The sequence below is a fragment of the Cervus canadensis genome, chromosome 1 (assembly GCF_019320065.1).
Source record: "Cervus canadensis isolate Bull #8, Minnesota chromosome 1, ASM1932006v1, whole genome shotgun sequence".
NCBI lineage: Eukaryota > Metazoa > Chordata > Mammalia > Artiodactyla > Cervidae > Cervus > Cervus canadensis.
The window spans coordinates 71,384,522-71,411,114 of record NC_057386.1 but is presented as its reverse complement, the minus strand read 5'-3'; the positions used below and the strand labels follow the sequence as shown (position 1 = coordinate 71,411,114).

The window sequence follows — 26,593 nt, the reverse complement described above, 5'->3', positions numbered from 1 at the left end:
AAAACTCAGATTAACAAGTAGCCAAGAATGGCACCCAAGAAAGAAAAAGAAACAAAAGTATAGCCAACCTTTTTTTTTAATTAGAGTATATTATACTTCCAAACTGGATACACTAGAAATTGGCAATGCAACATAAGATGCAAAGGAATATACCAGTTACTGTCAAAATGACCCTGTACAGCCTTGTAATGCAAAAAGCTTTATACAATACAAATTTTCAGTAATGTACATAAACCTTGACAGTATGATCATCTGAACATAATACGAGGAGTTAAAAAAAGGAGAGAAGAAAGTGCAGAGAACTCTAACTGTATCACTATATGGAAAAATAAGCTAGCTTTCATTGAAGAATGCATAGTGAAAACAGAATCAAAGTTAGTTGGCAGGTGACTATCTCAAAGACATTAGTGTTTTACGCGGAAAGGATATCTATGGAATACATCCTTCCCTGAGTATCAAACTGCAAACCAAATTCAGGGGTATGTATTACCTCAGTGGAATCTGAAAAATGCTGTAGATTTTTCTTTATTAATAACAATAATAATAATATAAAAAGTCAAACAAACTCCAAACACACCTTTTCTCACTCAGAAAACTTTTATAATTTACCAGAAAGATTGATGACTCTTTCCAAAGTGCTAAAAAAGTTGCCCAATTACATTAAGCATCACTAAGTCATTCAAATACAAGTTCAGTGGCACACATCTGAGCGGTAACTGTCTCCTTCCAACACCCCTCTTGATCTTGAAAGTTTTACCCTAGGACCTCGTATTGCACAAGTGGCACGCTGTGAAGTCCGCTGTCCCGTCAGGGCCACCCTTCAGGTTTTTAACCTGCCGTGGCTCACGTGGGGCTCGCCCTCCTGCCAGCCTCTGTGGGTCCCCATGGCCCTCCCTTCTGTCATCACTGAACTTGTAATTGTGAAAAGCACGTGATTAGCCAAGTGGCACATTCTCCATTACATGGGGGTAAAGACGTGACTTGAAAAAAACACCAACCCACCCACAAGCCCAGTATTCTTGGAGTGTGTTGCCCATACCTGTCTATAGCGCCTTTGCCCGAGGCACTGTATGCCATGTCTGGCCGAGGCGACAGTGTGTGACATGTCAAACGTGGCCAGGAACAGACATCTCTGCTGGAGAGGGACCCAGGGTGCGGGAGCTTCCCGCCCTCGCTGGCTCAGCCTCCCTGCCCCCCGGGGACAACTCCGTAGTGTAAACAGGTTTGCCAGGGCTGGATGACTGGCAAGGGAAGCGCAGCATACCTGCTGGGTCTGGGGGAGGAAGGGTGGGTGTGGGCAGGACCGTGGTGTGGACAGAGGTACAGACTTCCGGCTTCCTGTAGAACTGTACAAGGGGGAGCTTTCGGTGAAGCAAACCCACTAGAGGAAGAAAATTCCGGATGCTTTTATTTCCCTCCGGATGAAACAGATGGGGGAAAAAAAAAAATCCCCACCTCTAGGGTAACACATGATGGAAAACAGCAATGCAGTAAGAAAGCATTCCTCCTGTACACCGGTTCTTCAACAGATAAATAATATATAAACTTTTATATTCCAAACTTCCCATTATCATACAAAGCACATTTCTTCCTGCTCTTTTAGCCTGTTTCATACTGGAAATTCTGTTGTCTTAAAAATACAAGCCATTAACATGTTTCGCCAAAGATTCTTTCCTTCTTTTTACATCACCCCTGACTTTTTAAGAATAGTGAGGGGTTGTACAACCAATCCACACCTGCTTCTTGCTGCAATAAAGTGCTGCACATAAGTTGCCATTTTAATGACCACAAAAGAAGAGCTTTAAATAAGTATAAAGTTAGCCTCCTAGCAGGTTATATCTACCAGGCGTTAACAAAATGGAATACAGAATTACTAATAACATGGAGAACACCGCTATAGCCAGACAATTTGCAAACACAATGGAAACGTCTCAGGGGCATAAACTGAATGGTAGGACTAAACAGCACCTTTTTGTTGGGTTGTTATATGTCAAAGAGGTTATGACAGAAGTTTCAAACATACAGTCTACTCATTCCATAAAAAAGGTACATTTTCTTCCTTTTAGTTTACTTTTTTTGCAGATGAGAAACAAAAACTAGTGCAAGACCAAAGCACTGTGCAAAACTGCCGTTTCTTTTTTTTTTTTTTTAGTCTGAGCATTTATACCCAGAATCTATCCAAACCCCTTTTAATCTCCTTGGCTGGATTTATCAACCATAAAAATTTTCACTCATACATTTTTTTTTTCTTTTCCTGCAAACAAATGGTAACCACTGACTTAATACATCACACATATATATATATTTAATCTGCCCTTAAAAAATGATGCACTGTGTGTGTACCATACACATTGTATACGTATGGGCACACACACAAATCACACTTGAGTTTTGTGATGTTGGCTGCAGTGCTGCAAGCTATTTCTTCCAGGTAGGGGCTCTCGATTGCTCTCTTCATAACCAGAGATGCGAGCACAAGATCTCCAGGACTCTGGCGAAATCGCAGGCAGCACTGAGCTGTCTACCATTCCTTCATCGAGTAAGCACCAGGCCCTACCACTCTGCAGCCACAAAATAGAGAGGGGAAAGGTGATGAAGGAGCTCCGGGAGCGACTGCAGCGCATGAACCACCCAGGAGGGCAAACAACGTTCATCGCTGTGAAAGAAGCCAGTACAAAGAAGGTGCAAATGTCATGGCACGCGACACACGGCTGTCTTTTTCCGAATCCACAAACGCCCACATGCCCCATTCGCCCAACAGAAAACAAAATGCACCGGTATGGAAGCTTACAAGTGCTGACTGCTATTAAGGACACTCTCTTTAGGGTTTAACAAGACAGGTTTCCTTTCAAAGTAAGGAGAAGGGCCGAGAGTGGGAGTGGGTGGCTGGGGAGGCATGCCTCTGAAGGTAGACGATGTAGTAGGTCACCTCTCTGAAGATTGGATAAAGCAGCTTTCAGGTCAATGCAATAGGTATACACACAGAGCCAATTCTCTATTCCTTACTAAAGATATACAGTACAGGTGGTTCAGACCCGGGCGGGTCTGTAGGTTTTTGCAGCAATGTACACCTGCTGGGGTTGTGTTTTAAGTTTCATGGGTTTTGTCTGTTTTTGTTTGTCTCTGTCTCTTGGTTTTTGGTACGGAGCCCGGCTGCCCTCAGACAGTCTCGGCTCTCTCTCTCAGTCCCAGATAGGCGAGGAAGGAGTGTTTGGGCGAGGGGATGCTGGGCGGCGCAGTCTGAGGTCGGGGAGGGTGGAATGTGAGATCCAACTGGTTCTTAGGGTATAACATCGTCAAGGGAATGAGATGGGCGAAGTCCGAGTTCCGGTACTTGTCAAAGCGCAGAGGGGAGCCGTTCAAGGGCATGGCCTTGAGTGCCAGGTTGGGCTCGGAGCCGCCGCCGCCTCCGCCGTGGGCGGCCGACAGGGCCACGGTCTGCAGGGCCTGCGAGGCGGACATGACCGACAGCGGAGACAGCAGGTGGCGGGCGCTCCCAACCACCAGCAGCGGGGCCCCGGGGCCGCCGGCTTCCTGGGAGGCCGGGCCCGGGCCCTTCTTGTCCTCCTCGGGGCTGTCCGCGCTCTGATGCTTCTTGACGTGGCGGCTGAAGACGAAGGGATGAGTGGTCTTGAACAGGCACTCTTCGCAGCTGAAGGTCTGGCGCGGGGCGTGCTTCAGCTTCTTGTGCAGGTTGAGATTGTCCTTGCGTTTGCAGCTGTAGCTGCACTGGTCACAGTGGAAGGGCCGCTCCCCGGTGTGCACGCGCACGTGCTCGATGAGCTTGTTGGCGGTCTTGGACAGGTAGCCGCACTGGTCGCACTTGTAGTGGTTGCCCAGGCGATGCGCGCGGGTGTGCGTCTCCAGCTCCAGCTGGTTGGCCTTCACCGTCTGGCAGATCCGGCACTTGTACTCCATCTTGTAGTGGGTCTTCACGTGGCACTCCATGGCGGCAGGGCGGTTGGTGGAATAAATGCAGAATGGGCACCTGCCGGGGGAGGGGGGGAAGCAAGTACGGGAGAGGGTCAGCCCCGCGGGGTCCGGGAGGTACCCTCCCCGGCTGATCCCCGCCTCGCCAGCCTGCCCTCGGCCGCCCTCCCGGCTCCGAGACCCGACCTGCCCCCTGCCCAACCTGGCCCTGCCACCTCCTGGGGACCCTCGGTGGCTCTGCTGCAGACAGAGCCATCCCTTAGCCTGCTCGGGGGGTGCGGGGTGGGGTGGGGGGGTCTCCTGGCTGCACCTGCGGATGCCAGCCCCCAGGAAGGGGAGCAGAGCCAGTGCCGGGTTGGAGGGGGGCGCCCAGCTAAGCTGTTCTCCCCTCCAGGACCCCCCGCCCGGCCCCTCGGAGCCCTCCCCGCCTCCCACCAGCTGCGGCCGAGGGCTCACCCTCAAGACCTCCCCTCTAGATGGGAGCAACACAAAGAATCGACTTTTCATGCACCACATCAAGCACACGCAGAAAGGCTCAGAGTTTTGAAGAACAGCTTATAGGGGAGAGCTACCTCCAGCAGAGAGTCGTAGGGGTCAGAATCGTGCTGATTAAAGGGTGGTTAGGATTGAGAAGGCCTGTGTGTGTGTGTGTCTGCGTGTGGGAGCAAGTGTGCTGTAGATACAGAGATCTGGACTCCTAAAACCTGTCTCTCCTACAGCACTGGGTTTCTCTCCACCAGGGAGGGGAGGTGAGAAGCATCACTGGGGCTCAGGAGAAGGAGACCCACCCACCCGCCTGTCTAGGAATGAGGGATCAGGGCGAGGGAGACAGCTGCTATCTGGATCTTGAAGACATCATTAATGCATTATTAATGATTAATGTTATTACATCATGGAAATAATAGTCATCCAAAGGGATCATAAGCTCTCAGCGGGCAGGACTCCCCTTCCTTCTGCATTCTCTGCAGTGCTCGGTAGAGAAGCCCATAGTGGGCACGGATTCCTTACTGGACTGGTCTCTACAAGTCGTTTAGGCAGATTCTAGCAGGGCCGATTGCAGGCCCAGCTCCGTCACCTGATGGGCGGGCTGTGCCCCGGGACAAAGTCTGGGCCTCTCCATCCTAGGCAGTGAAGCTACGCTGCCCCCGGGCCCCCTGGCTGTCCAGAGGGGCATGGAGGGCAAGGGAGGGGCAGGTTCACAGAGGTTGCTGAGCGTCGCTCTGTAGAAGCTGCCGGGCTCGAGTCGGTGGTTGGTATGATGGCTGTAGCGTGTATGCTCTCTTTACCAAGAGGATGCAAATGCAAAAGTGGCTGCCTCGGCTCTGGACTGGCGCCTGCAAGGGCAGGGCCCGGGAGTGAACTGTCCCCGGAGGGTTTGGAGAGGATTTCAGCAGAGCCCAACACACCCAGTGCCCGTGCACTGCTCCTCAGCGCCAAGCCCGCCGTTAGCCTCGGAACCTCAGCTCACAGAAGAGTGCACGCAAGAGAACTATAAAGCCCATTCCCAGGTCAGGTGCACACACAACCCCTACGCCAAGCTGGGCCTTACCTAGAGGAGTCTGAAACTCACCACTGTCCTGAGCTACGGCAAAAGAAAAATAATAGTATAATCTTATTTGATCTGCATTATGAACAGGATATAGAGTACAAGCAGTCCCATCACAGAAAAGCAATTTAGACATCGGCAGTCTGTTTCACGTTAAGGACGTTTCTGTGACCCACGGCTCAATCTTTCTTTCGCTGCTCAGGCAGAGGGAAAGGGTTTTCTATGTTCCCGTTATTTATCATAAAGGCACTCTCTGACAAATTACTTCTCTGAGATGGTGAAGGGGAAACAAAAACAAAAAAGACTCACTGTATAGCCAGAAGGCATTAGCAATTTTGTCAAAGTATTCTTCTACTTGGTCAGCCTAGAACATAAACTATTACACAGGGGACCGTTAGCACTGCATGGGAAGTCTACACCTGCAAAAGCATCAGGGTTCACTCGGCATCCTCGCCAGTGGGTCAGGCTTGGGAACTCCTTAGATCCCGGAGGAAAGGGGGTTCTAACTGGCAAAGCCACAACTGGCTGGGGCCGCAGGTAATGGGCGTGACTGGGCTTCCAGGAAGGGCAGTGAGCACGAAACCAACCAAGGAAATACATGGCTTTTTAAAAAATACGTACACTAACATTTAGAGGGGGACAGTGGGAATAAACCACATTGAATTCCCAGATGAGCACGTGCTAGGCATTTCCCATTTACTGGTAGTCTTGAATGATCATCGCCCCACTCCCCTTCCTCTTACCCTCCCCCCATCCCACCTAATCAGCCCCAAGAGTGAACCAAAATGGGATCTGACGGTGGGTGCCACTTCCTCTGTCTGGGGGAGTGTTTGAGGAGGGCTCCCCTGACCGGGCAAGAGCCTAGGGACTCCCCACTGCACTGCCCCCCGACACTTGACTCCCGAGCTCCTGCTGGGTCGCTCCACCCCTCGCCCGTTCAGGACAGTCATGCCACCTCTCTTGGCAAGCTGTGAGTTTCAAAGATAAACGTGTTTTTAAAAACAAGAGGTGTTCTTGTTCCTGTGTTAAGTAAAATGTCATTTTTCATTCTTTTAATTACACCATCAGTTCAGCTAAACATGAATAATTATGCTTTGAAAATGGTGTGTCTTTCTGTGCCCAGTGACAGATGCTTCTTTCTCTTTCTTAGAACATAAGTGCCTTGTGAACGGGGCCTCTGATTCAGAAGCGCCAGGAAGATTAAACTCTGGTAGAGCTTGGACGTACATTTCCCGAGGGTGGAATTATGTTTTATTCCTTGTTTGCCCTTTAGCACCTATTATCAAGCCAGACACACAGCGTGTTTTGATAATAACGGATGGGTCTCTCTTCTGACCAGAGGGCTTGTTGCAAATGTTGGTTAATGATGACGCTCATTGTCTAGGTCTTTGGGGATCTGCGAAGGACATGTGACCGGAGGTGTCAGATCTCACGAAGGCGACACCAGCGAGATCCCAATTCCAGCTCCTGGGAAGGCATAAGGCATATTTGCAGGAAGACACGAGGCACGTGATCTCTGCACGAAAAGTGTTGCCTCTTGCCTGTTCACACTGGCAAGTATCTGATATCTGGAGGCGGGTGTGGTTGGGGTAGTTGTAGTGCTTATTTAAAAGACTTGTGGCAAATCATCTAAAAAATAGAGATGGTGAAGTGCAGTGACAGTGTAATGATTTGCACGTGCGGACACATCATAGCCCCTCAGTCCCTTACGATCCAGTCTGAACAGAACTCAAGTGGTGTAGGCTGAGTTTACTCTTGCATACCCAAGTTGGGCTGCTTCAGTGAGTTGACTGTCTTGGGGAATGGGAGTCTTGTGCTGACATCTGCTGACCCCCTGGGGGACAGGTCTAATTCCTATCCAGCTAAGGGCAGCAGAGGTGTGCCCGACTAATGTCCCCGCCCAGGCCAAGCTCCCCCTCTCCATGACCCAAACACTTTCAGGGGAGGGGACGGGGCGGGGATGGAGGCAGGGTGTTCAATAAAACAACACAGTAAAAGGTTCTGTACTTGCTTTCCTTACTTCAGCCCACCGGTGGGGACAGTGTGGCATTTCTTATGCTCCAGCAGCTGTTCGGGGGTCTTCATGAACTTGTGGCACACGTCGCACTCAAACATCCGGGTGATGAGGTGGATCTGCAGGTGGCGCTCAAACATGTTCTTCGTCTTGCAGACAAAGTTGCAAAACACGCATTCGAACCCTGCAAGGACCGAGGCTGGGTGTAGGGGTGCAGGGGGCAGGGGGAGAGGAGGGCAGGAGTGGGACGGAGACCACCCTCCTTCTTCTCTTTCCCTCCAGCTACACTCTTCCAGGCACCATGCCCTGCATCGCTGAGCTAAAATGAGTTAAAGACACAGTCTTGGAATCAATGTCACACTCCCCATCCTTTCATTCCATTCCATATGCCGATGCAAACCAAGTAAAAAAACCGTATGCAAATTTTAGAGGCTATGTCTAATATCTGTTTCCCAACATCACTTCTCTCCAGGGCTTTATCTCAAGACGGGGTCATCCCTGTGGAGTGGATAGGACTGAGCAGACCAGCCCACCTCCTTCCTTACCTTTCTCTGGCTTTTCTTCACTATTCAGGGAGGGCTGGCTCCCAGGCATGACAGAGATGACCAGCAGGTTGTTCCCACTCTTGTTCTTCTGAGAGCTGTCTGAATCGTCCTTGCTGTTGGCTGAATCACTCAGAGCTGAGAGGGATGAGGAAGAAGGGCTATTTGATTCACTGGGGGTCTTCCTGTCTTCCCCTGAAAAATTAAGAAAAACAAACCAGGTCTGTTATTTAGGAGATAAAAACCCTAGAATAATAGCAATCATGGGTGGGGGAGAGCTGGGGCCTCCTGGCTGCACCTTCATTCAGGAAGCACACGTTGAGGTGTCCTGCTTTACCAGTGCTGGGTCCCAGGTCCCAGTCACCTATGGTGATGACACATATGGTTCTTGGGCCAAGAGTAGATATTCAATTGGCAAGTATTTATTGGGGTCCTAAAATAATAATTTAAATTATAGCTAAGATGAATGTGTTACCGTGTTCTAGGAACTGTGTCATGCTTTAAATGCATGATCTCGTTTTAGCCTCTCAAAAATCCAATAAGCCAGGACTATCATCATCCCCATTTTACAGACACGGGAAGGGAGGTGCAGCCAGGCTAATGCGGCCTCGGTGGTGTGGGTTTAAGTGCTGGACCACACTTCACCTGGTCTGATTCTAGTGCCTATGCTCCTCATTAGGGCACTGGGCTCTCCCTCAAAGCCAGTAGTAAACAAATCAAGAGACCAAGAAAATCTAGCGTCAGGAGACTTCTGCTTCTCTTCAAGATAGAGTGCTAGAGACTGGACTGACCACTGCTACTGAAACAATGAAAAAAACAGACAAAGTTTATCAAACAATAATCTTCACAACATTGGACATAAGGCAATGAGGAGTGACCCCTGCCAGACAGGGAAGAAAAGAGGTGTGCCCTAGGACTGCCGGGCTTCTCGTCTTGAGTAACTTCACCATCCAGGCTGCGGTGCAGGGACGGGGAATCACCTGTCAGACTCACTGAACTGCGCAGAGAGAGCTGAGGCTCTGAGACTAACACGCCTGGACTTTGCAGGACAGAGCACCAGAGAGGAAAGAGAGGCACAGGAGGAGAACCTGGGGACCTGAAGATGGTCCCCCAAGGACACACAGAAGAGTCGGGATCAGAGCACGTGTGTGAGGAAACCACCCGAAGTTAAAGGGGAAAAGGCCATCTGACAGGCTTAAAGAACAGTGTCTGTGTCCACTAGACAAATTAGAAAAGCATAATTCCCAAGGCGTTGAGTAGAAAAACAAGGAAGATCTTTTACTAGTGGGTAATGACTAACTGCTCCAGACCTGCCTAACAAATCATAACAGCAAGAACCTCAAAAGATCAAAGTTGCCAAATAATGCCTAAGACAAAAGTCAAGAGTATTTATAGGAACATAAAGTATACAGCACCCAACAAGGTAACCATCACAATGTCTGACATCAAACAAAGATGATCAGGCATGCCAGGAAACAAGAAGACACTACCCAAAGACAGAAAGAATAATCGACCAATCAAAACTTACCAGGAACTGACAAAGTTGTTAGAATTTACAGAAAATGACATAAGAGCACTTATTGTAACTGTATTCTATATGTTCAGAAAGTTAAGTGGAGATAGAAACGATATAAAAAAGACCCAATCCAAATTCCGAGAGATGAAAATCATAGTGTCTGAGATGAAAAACAGATTGGATGGGATTATTAGTGACTTAGACATGGCAGAAGAAAAGATGAGTGAACTTGAAGATAATCGCAATAGAAATGGTCTGAAATGAAACAGAGAGAAAAAAGAATCACAAAAATGAAAAAAGCATCAGTGAGCTGTGCGATGCCTGCTGGTGGCTCAACATAAGTTCCACTGAAGTTCCTAACTGGGTGGGGAGGGCAGAAAAAATACTTGAAAAGACAAAAATTTTTCCAAATTCGAGAAAAAGCCGTAAATCTACAGACCCAAGATATATAATGAACTCTAAGCATAAGAAAGATAAAGAAATCCATACCAAGAGACATCATAATCAAATAGCTCAAAACGAGTGATAAAGAAAAAAGCCTAAAAGCAGCCGGAGGAAAAAAGCTACATTGTGCGCAGAGGAACAAAAGTAAGTATGATGGCAGATTTCTCACTGGAAGCAATGCAAGGGAGAAGTAATGAAGTGACCTCTTTAAAGCACTGAAAGAAACTGTCAACCTGAAACTTTATACCCAGTGAGAATATGTCTCAAAAATGGAGGCAAAAGGGACATCCCTGGTGGTCCAGTGGTTAAGATTCTGTGCTTCCACTTCAGGGGTCATGGGTTCAATCCTTGGTCAGGGAACTAAATATCCCACATGCTGTATGGTACAGCAAAAAAAAAGACAATGAAAAAGCTAAAAGAAATCATTACCATAGGCCCAAATTGTAAGAAATGGTAAAAAGAAATTCTTCAGGCAGTAGGAAAATCACACCAAATATAAAACATGGATCTACACAAAAAGAAAGAACACTGGAAATGATAACTGCATGAGTAGACAGACAAACTTTTCTGACTATTTAACAGCTCTTTAAAATATAATAAAAGTAATTTTGTTCAAAACTAAGGTAGCAATTATAACAGGTAAATATATGAGGACAGTAACCTGAAGGCTGGGAGAGGAGAAATTATTGTGAGGTTCTTATACTAAATGAAGTGGAATATTATCACTTGAAGGTAAATGGTAATAAATAAAAATGGACATTATAAACCCCAAATAACCATGATTGATACATTGTTCATGTTCAAGAGACTCAATATTAAGATGTCCATTGTCCCCAAGCCAATTCAATGCAACCTTAGGTTGTTTTAGGTTAGTTTAGGGTTGCAAATATAAGGAGACTGTGCTTCAGTTCCTTTCAAATCAGCCAATTAAGTAATCTGGTGATTGTAAACTCTTAGAAACAAACTTTATTAGAGATTAAAAAAATAAGTCATATTTTGTATATAGGCATAAAAAGTCCAGACTTAAACAAAGCTGTAAAGGTGGTGACATCTAGTCTATCAAATGATCAGCCTTAGGCTTGTTTTTTTTTTTAATTTGGCTTTCAACATTTTCTGGAGTGACCATGAACTACTTGTCCAATTAAAACATGTGTGTAAAAAGAGGAAGGAAAAATATTTACCAGTTTACAATGTTTTCAATGTTTCTGTTTTAAGAGCTGTGCTTATGCCTAGCACACCCAACTCTTACTTCAGTTGACAATTTAAAAAATCTTGCTCCTTAGCAGAAGTGAACTTGGTTCCTGGACAGACGAGGTGACTTCACTTACTGACCCATCGTGGAGAGATGGAACATGCCTTTAACCCACATCCCTCCCCTGGTACCCGGGAAGCCAGCACCATGATTGCCAGTCTCTTATCTAAATATTGAACCAGTTCAGTCACATTTTGTAGACAAACAGAATATTTTCAGTGGAGGCCCTGAGTCCCCGGCATTGCCTCAGCAAATCCATCCTCTAAGACTGGTCTTACCAACAGAATATTATGGATGCTTAAACTAGCTTTTAGAATTAAAACAGATAATTCTAGGGATTTTGCTTGTGATCCAGGGTTAAGATTTTGTCCTTCCACTGCAGGGGACATAGGTTCAATTTCTGGTTGGGGAACTAAGATTCTGTAAGCTGCACAGTGTGGACTAAATAAATAAAAACAGGTAGTTTTAATTACCATCTTTAAGAATAGCTCCAAGTACCCTCAGGCTTATGGCACTGGGGAGAGCTACCTAAATGAAGAAACGCGGATTCTCCAGGCAAGAACACTAGAGTGAGTTACCATTTCCTTCTCCAGGTGATCTTCCTAACCCAGGGATCAAACCCAGGCCTCCTGCATCGCAGGCAGATTCTTTACGGACTGAGCAGCCAGGGAAGCCAACTATACAGGAGCCATGGCAAATACTCCGGGCTACAGCATGGGGACACAAGCCCAGCCCACTCACTCTGTAATCCTGTTGACACAACTTCCTTTCCCCTCAGTCCACATCCCCCTTCACTGTATCCGTAGGGAGGGAGCCAGGGTGCTCTCGTCAGCCCAATCCAAGGCTCACTGTGATCCCAGCGGTCACTGACCTTCAGCATCGCAAAGATTTCTGGTGAAGGACACCTGTGCGCAGGTAATGCAACCTCAAACTCTAGGACGGCCAACTGAAGAGAGCATTACAAACCTAAATATTTTGTAATTTAAAATGACAAAAATTGAGCGATGAGCCCAGAAAAAGCACCAACCCTCTTTCTGCCTCAATACAAATACCATTACATTTTTGGTGTCCTTTCAATTTAAAAATTGTTGCCGTTAATTGCATAGAGGTTAAGAATAAGGACTTACGATCCAGAATACCCGAGTTTGAATGCCATCTGCCCCACTCAGGAGCTGTATAATCTGGGACAAGATATTTAACTTTGTGCTTCAATTATCTCATCTAAGAAATAGGAATAATATCAGTATTTCATATATTTGTTGTGAGACTCAAATGGGTTTTTATATGCAAAGCACCAAGAACAATGTCTGGCTCATGGTAAGCATTGTTGAAGACTATATTATTGTATTATAAAATATAACATACAATATTTATAAAATATAATAATATTAATAACTTTTTGTATTTCCCCATGCTGTTGTATATACCTGACCTACAGTTGCCTCTCAAAAAACTTATAGAAATAATTATGAATTAATAGTTTTAAGTGATAGTACTATATCCAGGGAGTAAACTTATTCTGTATGCATGTGTAAACATGCTAAGTTGCTTCAGTCATGTCCGACTCTTTGCAACCCTATTGCCCATGGTCTGCCAGGCTCCTCTGTCCATGGGATTCTCCAGGCAAGAATCCTGGAGCGGGTTGCCATCTCCTCCTCCAGGGGATCTTCCCGACCCAGGAATTAAACCCACATCTGTTAGGTCTCCTGCATTGGTAGGCGGATTCTTTACCATTAGTGCCACCTGGGAAGCCTTCAACTTATCGTACTCTCCTAAAATATTTCCTTAAAATTATATTTTAAATTAAAATTAATATTCTACTGGCTGCTTTTATTTTTCCTACAGATAAATTCCCAGAAGTGGGATTACTGGGTCATAGAACATTACATTTTCAAGGCTCTTGGTATATACTAATTAGTTTTCAAAAGTTCCACCCCTTTGCAAGGCCATGGCCACAGGAGGATCAGCAGCTTCTGGCAACAGTGGAGAACATTATAAGATATGCTTCTGACTTAATAGGTGAAACATAAGCCACTTCTGAGTTTTAGTTTGACTGCTAGCAAGGTTGAATATTTTTCCTGATGTTAAGTGATTAGTTTTTCTTTCTTTTATTGTGAGTTGACTGTTCATGTCCTTTGTAAATTCTTCAACTGGAGGCTTTAAGTGTTTCTAACCAGTTTATGTGAATTTTCCATGCTGTAAATACGTTAACCTTTGGTCATTTTTATAAACACATTTTACAGACTGTGTTTTTTTTTAAATTTTCCTTCTCTTTTGCTTTTCTTTTGCAAACAGAAGAAACTTTCCTGTGTCAAATCTCTTAGTTTTTTTCCTTTGTGATTTTGTGTGTCGCTCAAGCTCTTACAAATGCTTCTCATTCTGGAAATTTGATAAATATTCTATTTTCTTCAAGCCTTTCTAGGGTTGATTTGTTAACAGGGATGGGGTAAGTTATGTGGAATTATTTTGGTGTCAGTGTGACGTGAAGACAGATGGTTGCATTTTCCAAATAGCTGTTCAAATTCCTTAATGCCATTATTGCAACATTTAGAGACTGCAGCAAAATTTGCATTGAGAAAGCACCAGAGGGAATGTCTTCCCTTCCTGATGTTCTCCGCAGGGACAAGGAGCCAGAGAGGAAGAGGGTAAGGAGGAGTCAAACACTGAACAGCAGACAGTTCCCCAAATTCCTGCTCAGCACCTCATTCACCAGTGTGTCTTGGGTAAGAGGAGCCAGTAAGGAAGTGTGAAGAAGGACGTGGATTCTAAGGGAGACGACGTAACAATCTGCTACTCAGGAGAGCTTATCCTGTAGGTCACGACTTCACTTAGATAACGAGAAAGCACTCCAGACCTCCCGGGGCACTGAAACACAGGAGGCCCGTTTTTATGACAGGTAAGTCAAATGACCAGGCTGCCCCGGACTCGGTGGTAAAGAATCTGCCTGGGTGTATCTTCCTGATACCGGGATCGAACTCATGTCTCTTGCACTGGCAGATGGATTTTTTTTTTTAACCACTGAGCCACCAAGGAAGCCCCACTATAGAGTATACATGCTGTTTTATATCATAACTTTGCAGTCACACAGCCTGTTGATTACAGATGTAGACTGACGTATTTTGGGGCAAATTCAAACGCTTTAAAGCAGCAGCTAGATATAAGAAACCCCCCTTGTGAGACCATTAGCTTATAACTAGGGGTCAGCACACTGTAACCCTTGGGCCAAATTTAACTTCGTGTTTTTGTAAATCAAGATTTAGTGGAACGCTGCCATGCCCACTCTTTTCCATATTATCTGTGGCTACTTTCCATCCAATAGGACCGAACGGTACTGACAGCAACTGTATGGCCTGAAAGCCCGAGATACTTACTATCTGGCCCTCAAGAAATACGCTGCTTAACACCCTGAGCTTATAGAATAGGATAGAACCTTATTCCCTAACAGGAGCAGCACTAAAGGCTTCTACTGTGTTAAAGGAGAAACATCTTTAATGCATTTCACTCTGGGCTCTCTGTACTAATAAACAGGAATCTTTCTCACAATCTCAGAGGGAACAAGATCTTGCCATGTTCCCCATGGCAATGAGGAGAGTGTCTGCAGGGGTTACTCGGGAAAGTGAAGTTTCCAGTGATGACAATTAGGTGACGCCAAGTCCGACTTTTCTCCAGGCATTAGTTTCTATGGTTTCCTTGGGGAGGTGTGGCAGGGGCTTGGATCAGGGCGGGAGGAAGAAGGTTCTCGTCTGGATTGAGGCGCACTTTGGGGTGGAGAGGGAAGAAAGGAAAGTGTAACAGAAAAGAGAAAAAAAAAATCTGAAAGCCAGTGGAAATGGAAGCGAGGCTGGCCTTTCTCTCCATTGGCCACTTCAGAAATGCTGAATTTAATTTGTCTTGGATGTGGGTTTCCCAGCTCACCTGCTGCCCACGGTGCTAATGTGGTTACAGGCAGAAAACCGACTGTAAAGATGCACCTCCTCACTCAGCATAACGGCTCTCTGCAGACCTCCGAGTCAGAGCTGCTCAACTTACTGACAAAAGCAAGCTTTTATTGCTGTTGGCACCACGGAGCCAAGGCGGCCAGTACAGCAGAGAGAGACGGTTCTTGTCCATGCACACCGCCGGCACAGCTGTCAGGGAAATGCCCCTTCCCAAATCCTTCACGGGCCGAGGATGCAAAGGGCAGATCCACTGCCTGGGGCTGGCGGTCAGCAACCTCTGCTAGGGACTTGTAAGCAAAAGGCAGGGGGAGCTCCTCTTCGTGGTCACTTAATGACTGCACGCTGGTGTCATTCATAACCACCACTTGGGAGAGGGTGAGTGCATGGTGGAGTCAAATGTTAACATTATCAAATGGACGGAGTTAACCAGCATGGCCTTAAAGGAAAGGAAAGCGCTGGCCAAAGTCTTGGCTGCAGCCTTGAGTGGTTTCAGGAGAAGCTGGTTTTCTTTGCGCTTGAACAGAGCTGCCGTTCATCACTCTGGAGGGGGCAGGGCTGCAGTTTCAGGGAAGAGGAGGGGAGCCCGCAGAGATAGGCGCGCTGGGCTCTGACCCCAGAAAACAGACAGGGGAGCCCTCTGCCCGGGGCTGCCAGGGGCCATCAGAACAGCGTGGACAGAGCGGGCTCCAGCAGGAGCGTGCTCAGGGCTGCTTGTAGACCTTGAAGAGAACACCTGACCCCTGGTAAGCCTCCGTGTCTCCCCTGTGTGGTACACCCACAGTAATATGGACAGCGGAGGGTGGTTATAAGAGATCCAGGGTGCAAAGGCACGTCGTCAAAGCTCCATGACTGTTACCTATGATGGTGATGACTGGGATGAGGAACCAGCAGAGCCTCTCAACTGCATCTGAGCCTGTGACTGTGTCAGATTGGCGGGGCATAAGCCGGGCCAGGCAATGGCCTTGGGGCTACAGGGTAGCACCCTCTTGGAAGGAGATGTCACGGCGACGCGGACGCCCCTGTCAGGCGGGGCGGCGAGGGGCGGAGAGAAGGGAGGGAAGGGCTGACGGGGAGGGTGGTCACCTGTGTGCTTGCTGCTGATGTGCGCCTTTATCTCCGCCTCCTCCATGGTGACAAAGTCGCAGGCCGTGCAGCAGATGGAGAACATCCACTGCTCCTTGTCCACGTGGAGCGACATGTGGCTGACAAACTGGACGTTGAGCTCCGTCTCAAATCCACACACGTGACAGCTGGACCGAAAGAGAGATGTGTGAGCTTCCAAATGGAGGCTACTCGGGAGCACGCGGTCCCCTCCCAAATCCCGACCTTGACATGCGTTGGTCCCACCAAAGGGCTAGGCATTAGGAAACCCCTCCGCTTTCTGGGATGGCTTGGAAGTGGTCACTGTGCCAGACAGATTAAACGCCCGCATAATGTAACAAGCCCATGCATGCTATAATGATACTAAATAATCATACAGTTAATTCAAAATTACAGATTCCAGATGCTCTACATCATCTAACTGATTCCTTTGGGCAAAGGGATGCAAAACAGGCTGGCCAAGATATTAGCGGAGCTGGTGTGCCGATAAAACTCGCCAGCCTGACAACTCGGGCTGTAAACAGTAAGCACACCAAATACTGATTCATGGTTGAATATGGAAGAGAAACAGGCACCTCTAGGTCCTAAAGGATAACACCACGAAGGGAAAGGAGGAAATACTTCCAGGGCTATTTGCTCACGGTTCTCAGACTCATTTTTTCCTTAGGATAATTCTCAGGAAGCAGTGAGTTGCTCAATGATAAAGGCGGGAGCTTCCCGGATGTAGGGACCTCCCCGCTAATAACCCCCGAGCCTTCCTCTCTCTGGACCCCACACAGCGCCACCTCCATGACCATTTCCCTTTTAACTAACTCTCCCCGGGCTCCCAAGCCAGCAGAGGAGTCAGCCCCACACAGGCTTCAACCCAAGCAAAGTCAATATGAAAAGGAGGCTCAGCCCTGAGGCTGAGACGAGACACTTGGTCACCTGTGCCCTAGCAGATGTGCAGGGCGTGTCCGAGAAAGTCTGGGCAGCCCGGACCAGCGGGCTCCGCTGGCGGCCCACCTGTAATAATAAGGGTGCTTCTTCCCATCACTGCCTTCGGAGGTGACGGCGCTGACGATGTCCTCGGCGTCCGTGCTCACCAGCTTCACCGAGTGGACGGTCAGGTGCTGGTTCAGGTTTGCACGGCACTTAGCAGCATAGGGACACAAGTGGCATTTGTATTTTCTTTCCTCTGGGGGCGAAGGGACAGGAGAAAACCCAAACCACGCTCAGAAATGGGAGCCCAACATCTTGCAAGAGACCACTCAGAGGTATCAAGGATAGGAGGGCGCAAATCTCAGTTCCAGTGGGGTCAAAGTGAACCCTCTGGGATTGTGAATATCGAAAGAGAATTTCGTGATGGATCAAGTGGTAAAGAATTCACCTGCCATTGCAGGAGACACAGGAGATGTGGGTTCAATCCCTGGGTTGGGAAAAAAATCCTCTGGAGGAGGGCATGGCAACACTTCAGTTTTCTTGCCTGGGAAAGCCCACGGACAGAGGAGCCTGGTGGGCTACAGTCCGTGGGGTCGAAAAGAGATGGACACAGCTGAGCACACATGCACATACAGTCTTCACCTGGTGGCGCCTGCATTTATACTTTCAAAGATAAAAGAAAATTCCAGGGCGACTGGACCATCTGCTTTTTTTGGATACCCACAGGCCCCTCTTCCTGATGACGGGAGCCGCGTGCAGGCTACAAGAATACTGTATGTGTGTGTGTGTGTCCAAGCTCCCAGGTGTGTAGGTCCAGGGTGGGTGCTGAGCTGAGGAAGGGCATGTGAATCAGCCGTCTCAGGGCTGGTGTGTAAGAGACACACCATCATTTTCCCTAAGCTCCAGGCCTGGGTCAGTCAAGAAATGAACCCGAAGAAAATTAAAGGGGGAAAAAAATGAATCAGATGAAATAATTGAATTGGAAATTTTCATGGTACATAAATAAAATAAAAAACTTTAATTATATGTCTTAATAGAATCTCTTTCATAAAACTGACAATGTTTTAGGGCCATTTTCATAGTGGCATTCTGAATTCATTTGACTAATCAAGTAAATTCAAGGAAAAGGAGCCGGCTTTGCTTTTAGGTGCCGCTAAAGATGACAGACGGCAGCAGAGGATGAAAAGGACAACTTCCTTTTCTGTCCTTAGTTCTGACTTTGTAATACTGGGCTTGCCTTAAAGAAAATACCTGTCTGTCTTATCTACATCATAGGGTAGAGTGCAAAAAAAAGTTTTTCTGCCACAAAATTTAAGGCATCATTATTATTATAAGTGGCCCCCAACATCTGAGGGGCTGGTGGCCTGGGCTCAGGTAGAGCTGGGGAGGAGCCCTACAATGTAGAGAGAATAGTCTTTTCTTTAGAATTTTGGCATTTCTAATTAATAAGCGAGGTTGTTAAGCTTTGATATTAAGATTGTTAAGGTTTGGTAGTAAGGTTACAATTTCTCCATAAAGTTAACCGTTGAGCTTTCTTTCTCTTTTTCCTTTTTCTCGGCCGTGCCCCTGTGGAATGTGGGCTCCTAGTTCCCCAACCAGGGATCAAACCCTCACCTCCTGCAGTGGAAGCATGGAGTCTTAACCACTGGACCACCAGGTAAGTCATTATCTTTTTCTGTCATTTGGAGTAGTTTAACAATGTCAGAACTTTCTAGTCTTGACAGGTTAAAAAAGAACCCTGCTGGAAAAGTTTCTGGACCTGATACTTTGTGTTAATATTGTCTCCTCATCTTTCCAAATTCCCCTTTGGGAATTTGAGGAGGGCATGGCAACCCACTCCAGTATTTTTGCCTAGAGAATCCCATGGACAGAGGAGCCTGGTAGACTACAGTCCAAGTTTCTCCCCACCAGCTTCGGTGAATTTTGGAAATTTTGCTTAAATTACCTATGTCATTTAAAATTTTCAGCTTTTTTTTTTTGCCACTGAGTTGCCTTTATTTTCCAGTAATTCTTTAATAACATCTGTGTTAGAAATCAGGCTTCCCAACATAAATGTCCATTAATAGATGAATGGATAAGGAAGATGTGGTAGCTACATCAATGAAATATTGCACAATGCATGCTAAGTCACTTCAGTTGTGTGTGACTCTTTGCGACCCCATGGACTGTAGCCTGCCAGGCTCCTCTGTCCATGGAATTCTCCAGGCAAGAATACTGGCGTGGGTTGCCATGCTTTCCTCCAGGGGATCTTCCCGACCCAGGGATTGAACCTGCGTCTCCGGCACTGCAGGCAGATTCTTTACCACTGAGTCACCAAGGAACCTCTAAAGAAATATTACTCCGCCATAAAAATAAATGAAATTTTGTTACTTGCAGCAACATAGATGGACTTGGAGGGTATTCTGTTAAGTGAAATAAGCCAGACAAAGACAAATATTGTATAGTATCAATTATATGCGAAATCTAAAAAATAAAGCAAACTAGTAGTTTAACAAACAAAGAAGCAGACACAGATTTAGAGAACAAACCAGTGGTTACTACTGGAGCGGAGGGGAAATTAGGGGCGGGGAAGTGGGAGGTACAAGCTACTGGTGTAAGATAGACTCAAAGATGCATTGTACAACATGGGGGGAATATTTTGTAAGAACTGTAAATGTATAAGAGAAGAATTAGGCTTCCCTTTTCATTACTCATTTTGAATACTTCTGCCTCCTTTGTTTTTCTTAAACAGACTTAAAGGGATTTATCCATTTATGATCTTCTTCCTAGAATTTGTTCTTTTACTAATTCTTTACGATGAGTGCTAAGTTACTTTATTTTTGTTTTTCTTCCCTTCTAATTAAAACATTTAAGTCCATAAAGGTTCCTCAGACCAGAGCTGCAGCTGTTTGTTCCAGGTTTAGGTATGAATGTTCTCCTTTCATTCCTCCTAGATGTCTGGAATTTGTGATTTTCTTCATTTCCTTTGATCCGATTAGGTAGGACATTTTATGGACGCTTGGTTATTTTAAATTTCATTGAAGTATATTCAGAGAATGTGGCACACAGAAGTTCTACTTTTTTGAACAAGTGAAAGTTTTCTTTGTGGCTAAGTATATGACTAAATTTAGTCTTTACTGGTTTAAAAGATTAAAAATATTAAAAAATAGATATATAAAGAGAAAATTAATCTTGTTATACTAATACTGTCTTGCTTTTTTGTTTTGTGTGACATATAAAACTTTTATTTTATCATTTTCTGTTTGCTTTAAATAAGACACATCTGAATTTTTCAACAAGGCTGATCTTCAGTGTAAAAATTCAAACACTTCATTTTCTTATTTCCATCTTGCTTTTTGTTTAATATTGATTTTACCTCACTTCTTTTTGCCCTAGCTTATTATTGTTGCATTGATGAAGTTACTATTTATTGGGGTTTCCACTTCCCAATACTCAGAATCAACCATAATTCTCTTACTATACATAAATAAAGACAGACACTATTTCTCCACCAAGGTGCTCTTTCCCCTTCCTCCCACCTACCACAATGAGATGAATCCAATAAGATAGAGTGCAGTCACCCACCCCCTATGCGTTCAAGATGAGAGCAATAAACTCCTTAGAGTTGAGGAATTTCCCCTGAACACACCTAAATGTGAATCTTTTCTCATCAATCCTCCTTGAATGCAACAGATCCTTTCAGTACAAATAAAAAACTCTTTCCAGAGCCTTATTTGAACATGCCAGGTAAAATGTCTTGAAAAGGTCAGGATAAAAACATTTATACCACTTCCTGGTTTAATTAATTTTTTTTTTTTTTTTGTCCACACCAAGTGGCATGTGGGACCCTAGTTCCCTGACCAGGGATTGAACCTATACCCCCAGGATTGGGAGCACGGAGTCTTAACTACTGGACTGCCAGGGAAGTTCAGAAACACAGATTCTTGATCATGAAGAAGCCAGTGGTCCAGAGGGGGAAGGCCCCGACTCACCTGTGTGCAGAGACAGGTGTCGGGACAACGTCTGCTGTCGGCCAAATACTTTCCCACACACGTCGCAGGGGAAGAGCTGGTCGTTGAACTTCCAGGAGGGCAACCCGTTTCCTGCCTCGAGGACTATCTTTTCTGTTTCTGGGCCAAAAGAACAAAGCAGTGTGAGGAATAAACAAGGCAATGGAAGCACGTTTCAGCTTGGTCAACATTCAAGTTAATGTTCAACATTCAACATTCAACTTAAGCCAAGGCTTCCTTCTAAAGAAGGTGGCTGGTAAACTACAAGTAACCTCTGGTCTTCATGCTTATCTCCTGTCTCTAAGAAGGCCATTCTTGAAAACTGTGGTGGGAAATGGATCCCAATTTTAGTCAAGCTCCCATGGTTTCTCTCCTTCCTCACTAAAGGTCTGTGGACCCAACCCTTCAGCAGGATGACAACATGGCTTAGCACTCTGCCCCAGATACAGCAGGGACTCTATAAAAGGTGCAGAATGGGTGAGTGGTTGAGTTGCATGTTAAAATTCCAGAAGTGCAGACTCTTGCCTGTGTGTGTGTGCTAACTCACTTCAGTCATGTCTAAATCTTTGCAACTCCATGGACTGTAGTCTGCCAGCCTCCTCTGTCCATAGGATTCTCCAGGCAAGAATACTGGAGTGGGTTGTCATTTCCTCCTCCAGGGGATCTTCCCGACCCAGAGACTGAACCTGCGTCTCCTGCATTGGCAGGTGAGTTCTTTACCACTAGCGCCATCTGGGAAGCCTGCAGACTCTTGCCACCAGACAGTAAATCAAGAATGCCAAAGCTCAGATTCTGATGTAGAAACAGATGGTTCCATCTCTTGAAAGGATTACACTTTCATTGTCCTTTATGCACAAAACGTTTTGCCCTATGTTCTGGGTTGTGCAAAATCCTTAATGAGGAACCAGTGGTACACAGACTCAAGGATGACAACTGTGTATTGCTCACTATGGTCTGAATGTATGAGTCCCCGCAAATTCATACACTGAAACCCTAATGCTCAAAGTGGTGGAGTTTTAGAGGTGGGTCCCTGGAAGGTGATTAGGTCATGAGGGTACATTCTCACGAGTGGGATTAGTGTCCTTAAAAAAGAGGCCCCGCAGGGTTCTCTGCCCCTTTGCTCTGTGAGGACTCAGCAGGACATAGGCAGTCTGTGTCCTAGAAGAAGGCCCCTGCCTGCCCACGCGGGCATCCTGCTCTGGGGCTTCCAGCCTCCAGGCCTGTGTGCGGTACATCTTTATGTTTATAAGCTACCCAGTCTATGGTATTTTGTTACAGCAGCCTGAGTGGAGTCAGACTCTACTCCACATAAAATGCCCTCATGGAAGAGTATACAACCAGAAATTCCCCAAAAGTCTCACGATGCTTGGGAAAATGAGAGCCACAAGTCACCTGTAAGTAATTCAGAGCCACAAATCACCTGCGTGGACCTTAATATCTTCTTTTGACATCTTAAAAAAGGTTTATTTTCTCATCATCATCCATGGTGTTACCTTTAATTTCCTCATCTCTCCTCTGGCCGTGGGATTCTCCAGTCAAGAATACTGGAGTGGGTTTCCATTTCCTTATCCAGGAGATCTTCCTGAGCCGGGGATCAAACCCACCTCTCCTGCACTGCACATGGATTCTTTACCAATGAGCTGCCAGGGAAGCTCCATATCGCTTCTCACTGAACTTAAGGACTCCATAAACATTCCTTCAACAGTAAGATAAGGAGAGAGGTGACAAGAGTACCAAAAAGAGGGAAGGGGACACCTTCATGAGGACACATGTCTGGGCCCACTACGGCTTTCAGCCTCACCCTGAAGAGCAAGACAGATAATTCACTGAGTCAGTATCTTGTCCTTTATCTCAGTAAATTACTGTGAATGTTCCTACAGCACGGTGGTGCTTGTACAACCAGATACCATGTGGCCATAATTAAATGGTGGAAGGAACTTTCCATCAAATCAAGCAGATGAAAACATTCAGACCACCGGGCAGAGACAAACATCAGAACAAAGAACTTGATTTCCCCCAGTTTGGTGAAAACTGCTTCCCAAATACAAATACAGGCTTCCACCTGCATTTGGGTGAGTCAACTGGATCAATTTTCATTTGAATTCAGGCTTGCCAGATAGTGTAATCTCAGGAAAGAAGAAGCAAACACAAATGTATGTTTGGAAGGGGTGGGGGACTGATGGTGAAACTGCAAAAATGTTTGCTGCCAGTAATCCTAACACTGATAAGGCCCATGTATTGATTGATCCGTGTTTGTTAAACGTAGCTCTTCGGGCCTCAGAGACAAGATCGAGTCTTCTTATTAGAGTAGGAATGTGTGACTACAAACCTCTGCAGGGGAAGAGGTGGAGTTGTGGAGGAAAGAAAGCGCAAAGGGGCTCTGATATGTGAGGACAAGACCCACTCTCGGATGGCTGTCCTTGAGACCGAGCTGTGAGCATTTCTACACATGGCATGAGAGGGCATTTCGGTAGCTCGTTTGAAGTGTGTAATCACAACAGGCTTCAAAGGAGGATGACAGTAATAATTATAAGGAGAGATCAAGAGGGTACAGGGTCTTCCAATACACTCCCAACAAGAATGAACTAATTGGGTCACAGACCAAACAAGCAGATGCAATTATAAAGAGAGAAGTCTCTTAGTAACTCTTTCAAGGATCAGTCATGTGCTTGAGAAGTTGAAGCATCATGAAAAGTCCAATTGCCTCCACTGGTCTAGAAAAAGGTTAGAACCACGAAGGCTATGCTATGGGGAAGCAGAAGGACTGTCTGCAGACACGGTGAGGCAGGGTGGGGGTGTCCAGCCCTGGTCAGTGGCCCCCCCTCCACCCCCCGTGGCCCCGGCCTGGGCCTCAAGCCCTGTCCAGGGACCAGCTCCTCTCCCTCCTTGCTATCTGCGTTTGCTTTGGGCACCCATTGTCATTTCACATGCAGGAGCAAGGGAACCAGGCCATCGCAGCCTCATCCCAGAACATGGCCTTGAAATCAGACTGGGGTGAGGCTGGGGATGGAGGTGCAGGGGCAAGAGGGGAATTAGAACTTTGCCCAAACAAGTACTGAAATCAAAGTACTTGCTCTTCTTTCCCCTGAGCTGAAATGGAGCCCAAGGGATGCCAGGGTCTTCCACGTTTCCTGGGGATGGTATCACCTGCCTGCCGTGAGAATGACCTCAGAATCTGTTTTGATCCCTCCCTCCCTCCCTCTCTCTGTCTTTTAACACATCCAATTGGTCACCAAAAGCTGCCCGTCTGGTTGGAGAGCGATAGCTGAATGTGACGGATGCCCTGCAAGGCCACGCTTTAGGACCACTGTCTGCCTTCTGGAAGCAGGGCTGGTTCCAGCACCATGGAGGCCTCGCAGCTGGGACCGCCAGCTCTCCAGGACACGTTCTGGAAGAGATCCGAGCACTGCCTGCAGCTCTTGAGGATCAAAAGTTACCAAAGATACTATAAACTACTTAAAGTGTGAACCCTATAGATAAATATTTATAAAAATGGATGTGGAGGCCTATACTAATTTCTTTGCATTAAGTAATACAGACTGTAGCCCTACATTAAGAAAATCACTGTGGGGACAAGTGGCACGTGCCCCCAGCGTGTGCATCTTTCAGCTCGATTCATAGTCACAGGTACTGTGCTCCATCATCTCCTTCCCCGGAAACCGAATGAACTGGCCTGGCTACTGCTTAACTGAGTCATGTCTCTCACCAGGAACACTGCCAAAGCCTCCTAAACAGACTCGCGGGTCCCATTCCACCAGCCCCTCCTGGAGGTTCCCAGATGACCTTTCTGAGGCACAAGGCAGGTCATATCTCGTCTTCTGTTCCCCGTGCAGGCCAAACTCCTCCTGCACAGGGCTCCTAAGATCGTCCACACACTGACTCCAACCATCTCCCCACTTTGCTTCCCAAAGGCTCAGTGGAGTGAGAGACTTGCCTTTCGGAAACAAGCTAGTCCCTCTGGAGCCTTCAACGCTTTTGAATCAACTGTGCCTCCACCAGAAGCGACTCCCCACCTGTGGCACCTCTTCCGCACACAGACTCCAGCTCATTTTCAAGCCCTGTCTCAGACAGAATCTCCTTGGTCAAGCCTTTGCCAGTTCCCCAGCTAATGTGTCCTTTTCCCTTCTCTGTCCCAAAGCACTTTTATTGAATACGCTATTGCACCACCTTACCTGTTATATCATGTTTACCTATCTTCTATTAATATATTATATGTATCTTTTTAATATAGAGCACCCAGTGAGTTTGACATGTGACAGTGTTCAGTAATTATGTTCTCCGGCTTCCCCTCCCTATTAGAAGGTGAGTCATTGAGGGAGGGGGTTCTGGAGGATTTATTTATGCTTCCTGGGCATGGGCACAGACCTGATATATAGCAGGTGGGTGTAGACAGTTGTTGAAGAAGTGAATGACTGAATGAGAGGACCCGAGTTTGGCAGGGAATAAACATTATTCTTATTTTATACTGTGAAAGACTGAGGCTTGGAAATAGCATTAGTTAAAGCTAATGGCCAATTCAGGGTAAAAAATAAGGCTACTTGCTTTCTGAATGGTGTTTTAACTCAACCCGAGAACCATGATTTAATGATTTTTATTAGAAATGTTTCCAGTCCTGAGCCATATCCCCAGAGGGCCTCTGTCCTTACTTCTTCCCAATAACAAGCCACAGGATTATTCTCTTCAAGACACATTCTCTGGCAGACACTGTTTTTTGGTTAACCCAACAGTCACTCTCAACTTTCCTCTCCCTGTCTAATTCCCACTGTAGAGGCAGCTGGGGTAGTCATGTGCTAAAGTTATGACCAATAAAAAGGCTTTTGCTTTCCTGATAAAGAGAAAGATATACTTGGTGTTGGCCCTCTTCTTTTTCTTTCCTTGAACACAGAGACAATGCCTGGGATTACGGCAGTCATTTTGAGGCCTGAGGTGAAAGCCAACGTGTTAAGTATGTTGAAAGGGAAAGATGAAAAATGTCTGGGTCCTGGATGGCATCTTCCAGTAGCTGAATAAATGGCTAAAACCACCCACTCGGGACTTACTTTTTAGATAAGGAAAATAAACCACTATTTGTTTCAGCCACTGTCAGTTGGGTTTTCTTTTACTTATGATGCTCTTAATTGAGACTCCTCCCATGATTACTCTTTAATTGAGGACTTTGGAAGTTAGGTCTGCCTTTGACAAGCTGTATTCCAAAATTCCCGTATCCCGTGAAGAACTCTCCATATTCACTGTAAACAGCAGTTAAGTGTACAGCCAGCTGAGCATATTTCCATCTTAATTATCTTTTGTTCTCCTCAAAAAAAAAAAAAACTTTTTAAATTAAGAAATTTGCTTTTAAAAACTTTTAATTGAAGCATAACACATAACGGAAAAATTCACATAACACTAACTGCTTTGTAA

The 26,593-nt window shown here is 46.1% G+C and overlaps 1 protein-coding gene across 9 annotated transcripts in view; it reads right to left on the bottom strand.

Annotated features, from left to right (window-relative positions):
- Positions 1–58: 58 nt before the first annotated feature.
- Positions 59–26,593, bottom strand: part of ZNF827 (zinc finger protein 827) — a 186,520-nt gene continuing 159,985 nt past the window's right edge. For 3 of the 9 annotated variants that reach the window (XM_043485114.1, XM_043485107.1, XM_043485132.1), the window contains exons 9-15: positions 21,176–21,313; positions 17,289–17,460; positions 16,266–16,432; positions 8,036–8,227; positions 7,497–7,674; positions 5,501–5,512; positions 59–3,988 (exon numbers count right to left, since the gene is read on the bottom strand). In XM_043485114.1, the coding sequence (XP_043341049.1) occupies positions 3,160–3,988; positions 5,501–5,512; positions 7,497–7,674; positions 8,036–8,227; positions 16,266–16,432; positions 17,289–17,460; positions 21,176–21,313 (1,688 nt within the window). In that variant the 3' untranslated portion in view covers positions 59–3,159. Of the gene's footprint in view, positions 3,989–5,479; positions 5,513–7,483; positions 7,675–8,035; positions 8,228–16,265; positions 16,433–17,288; positions 17,461–21,175; positions 21,314–26,593 lie in introns of all 9 variants that reach the window. The other 6 variants (XM_043485141.1, XM_043485146.1, XM_043485156.1 and 3 more) reach the window with 6 other exon arrangements.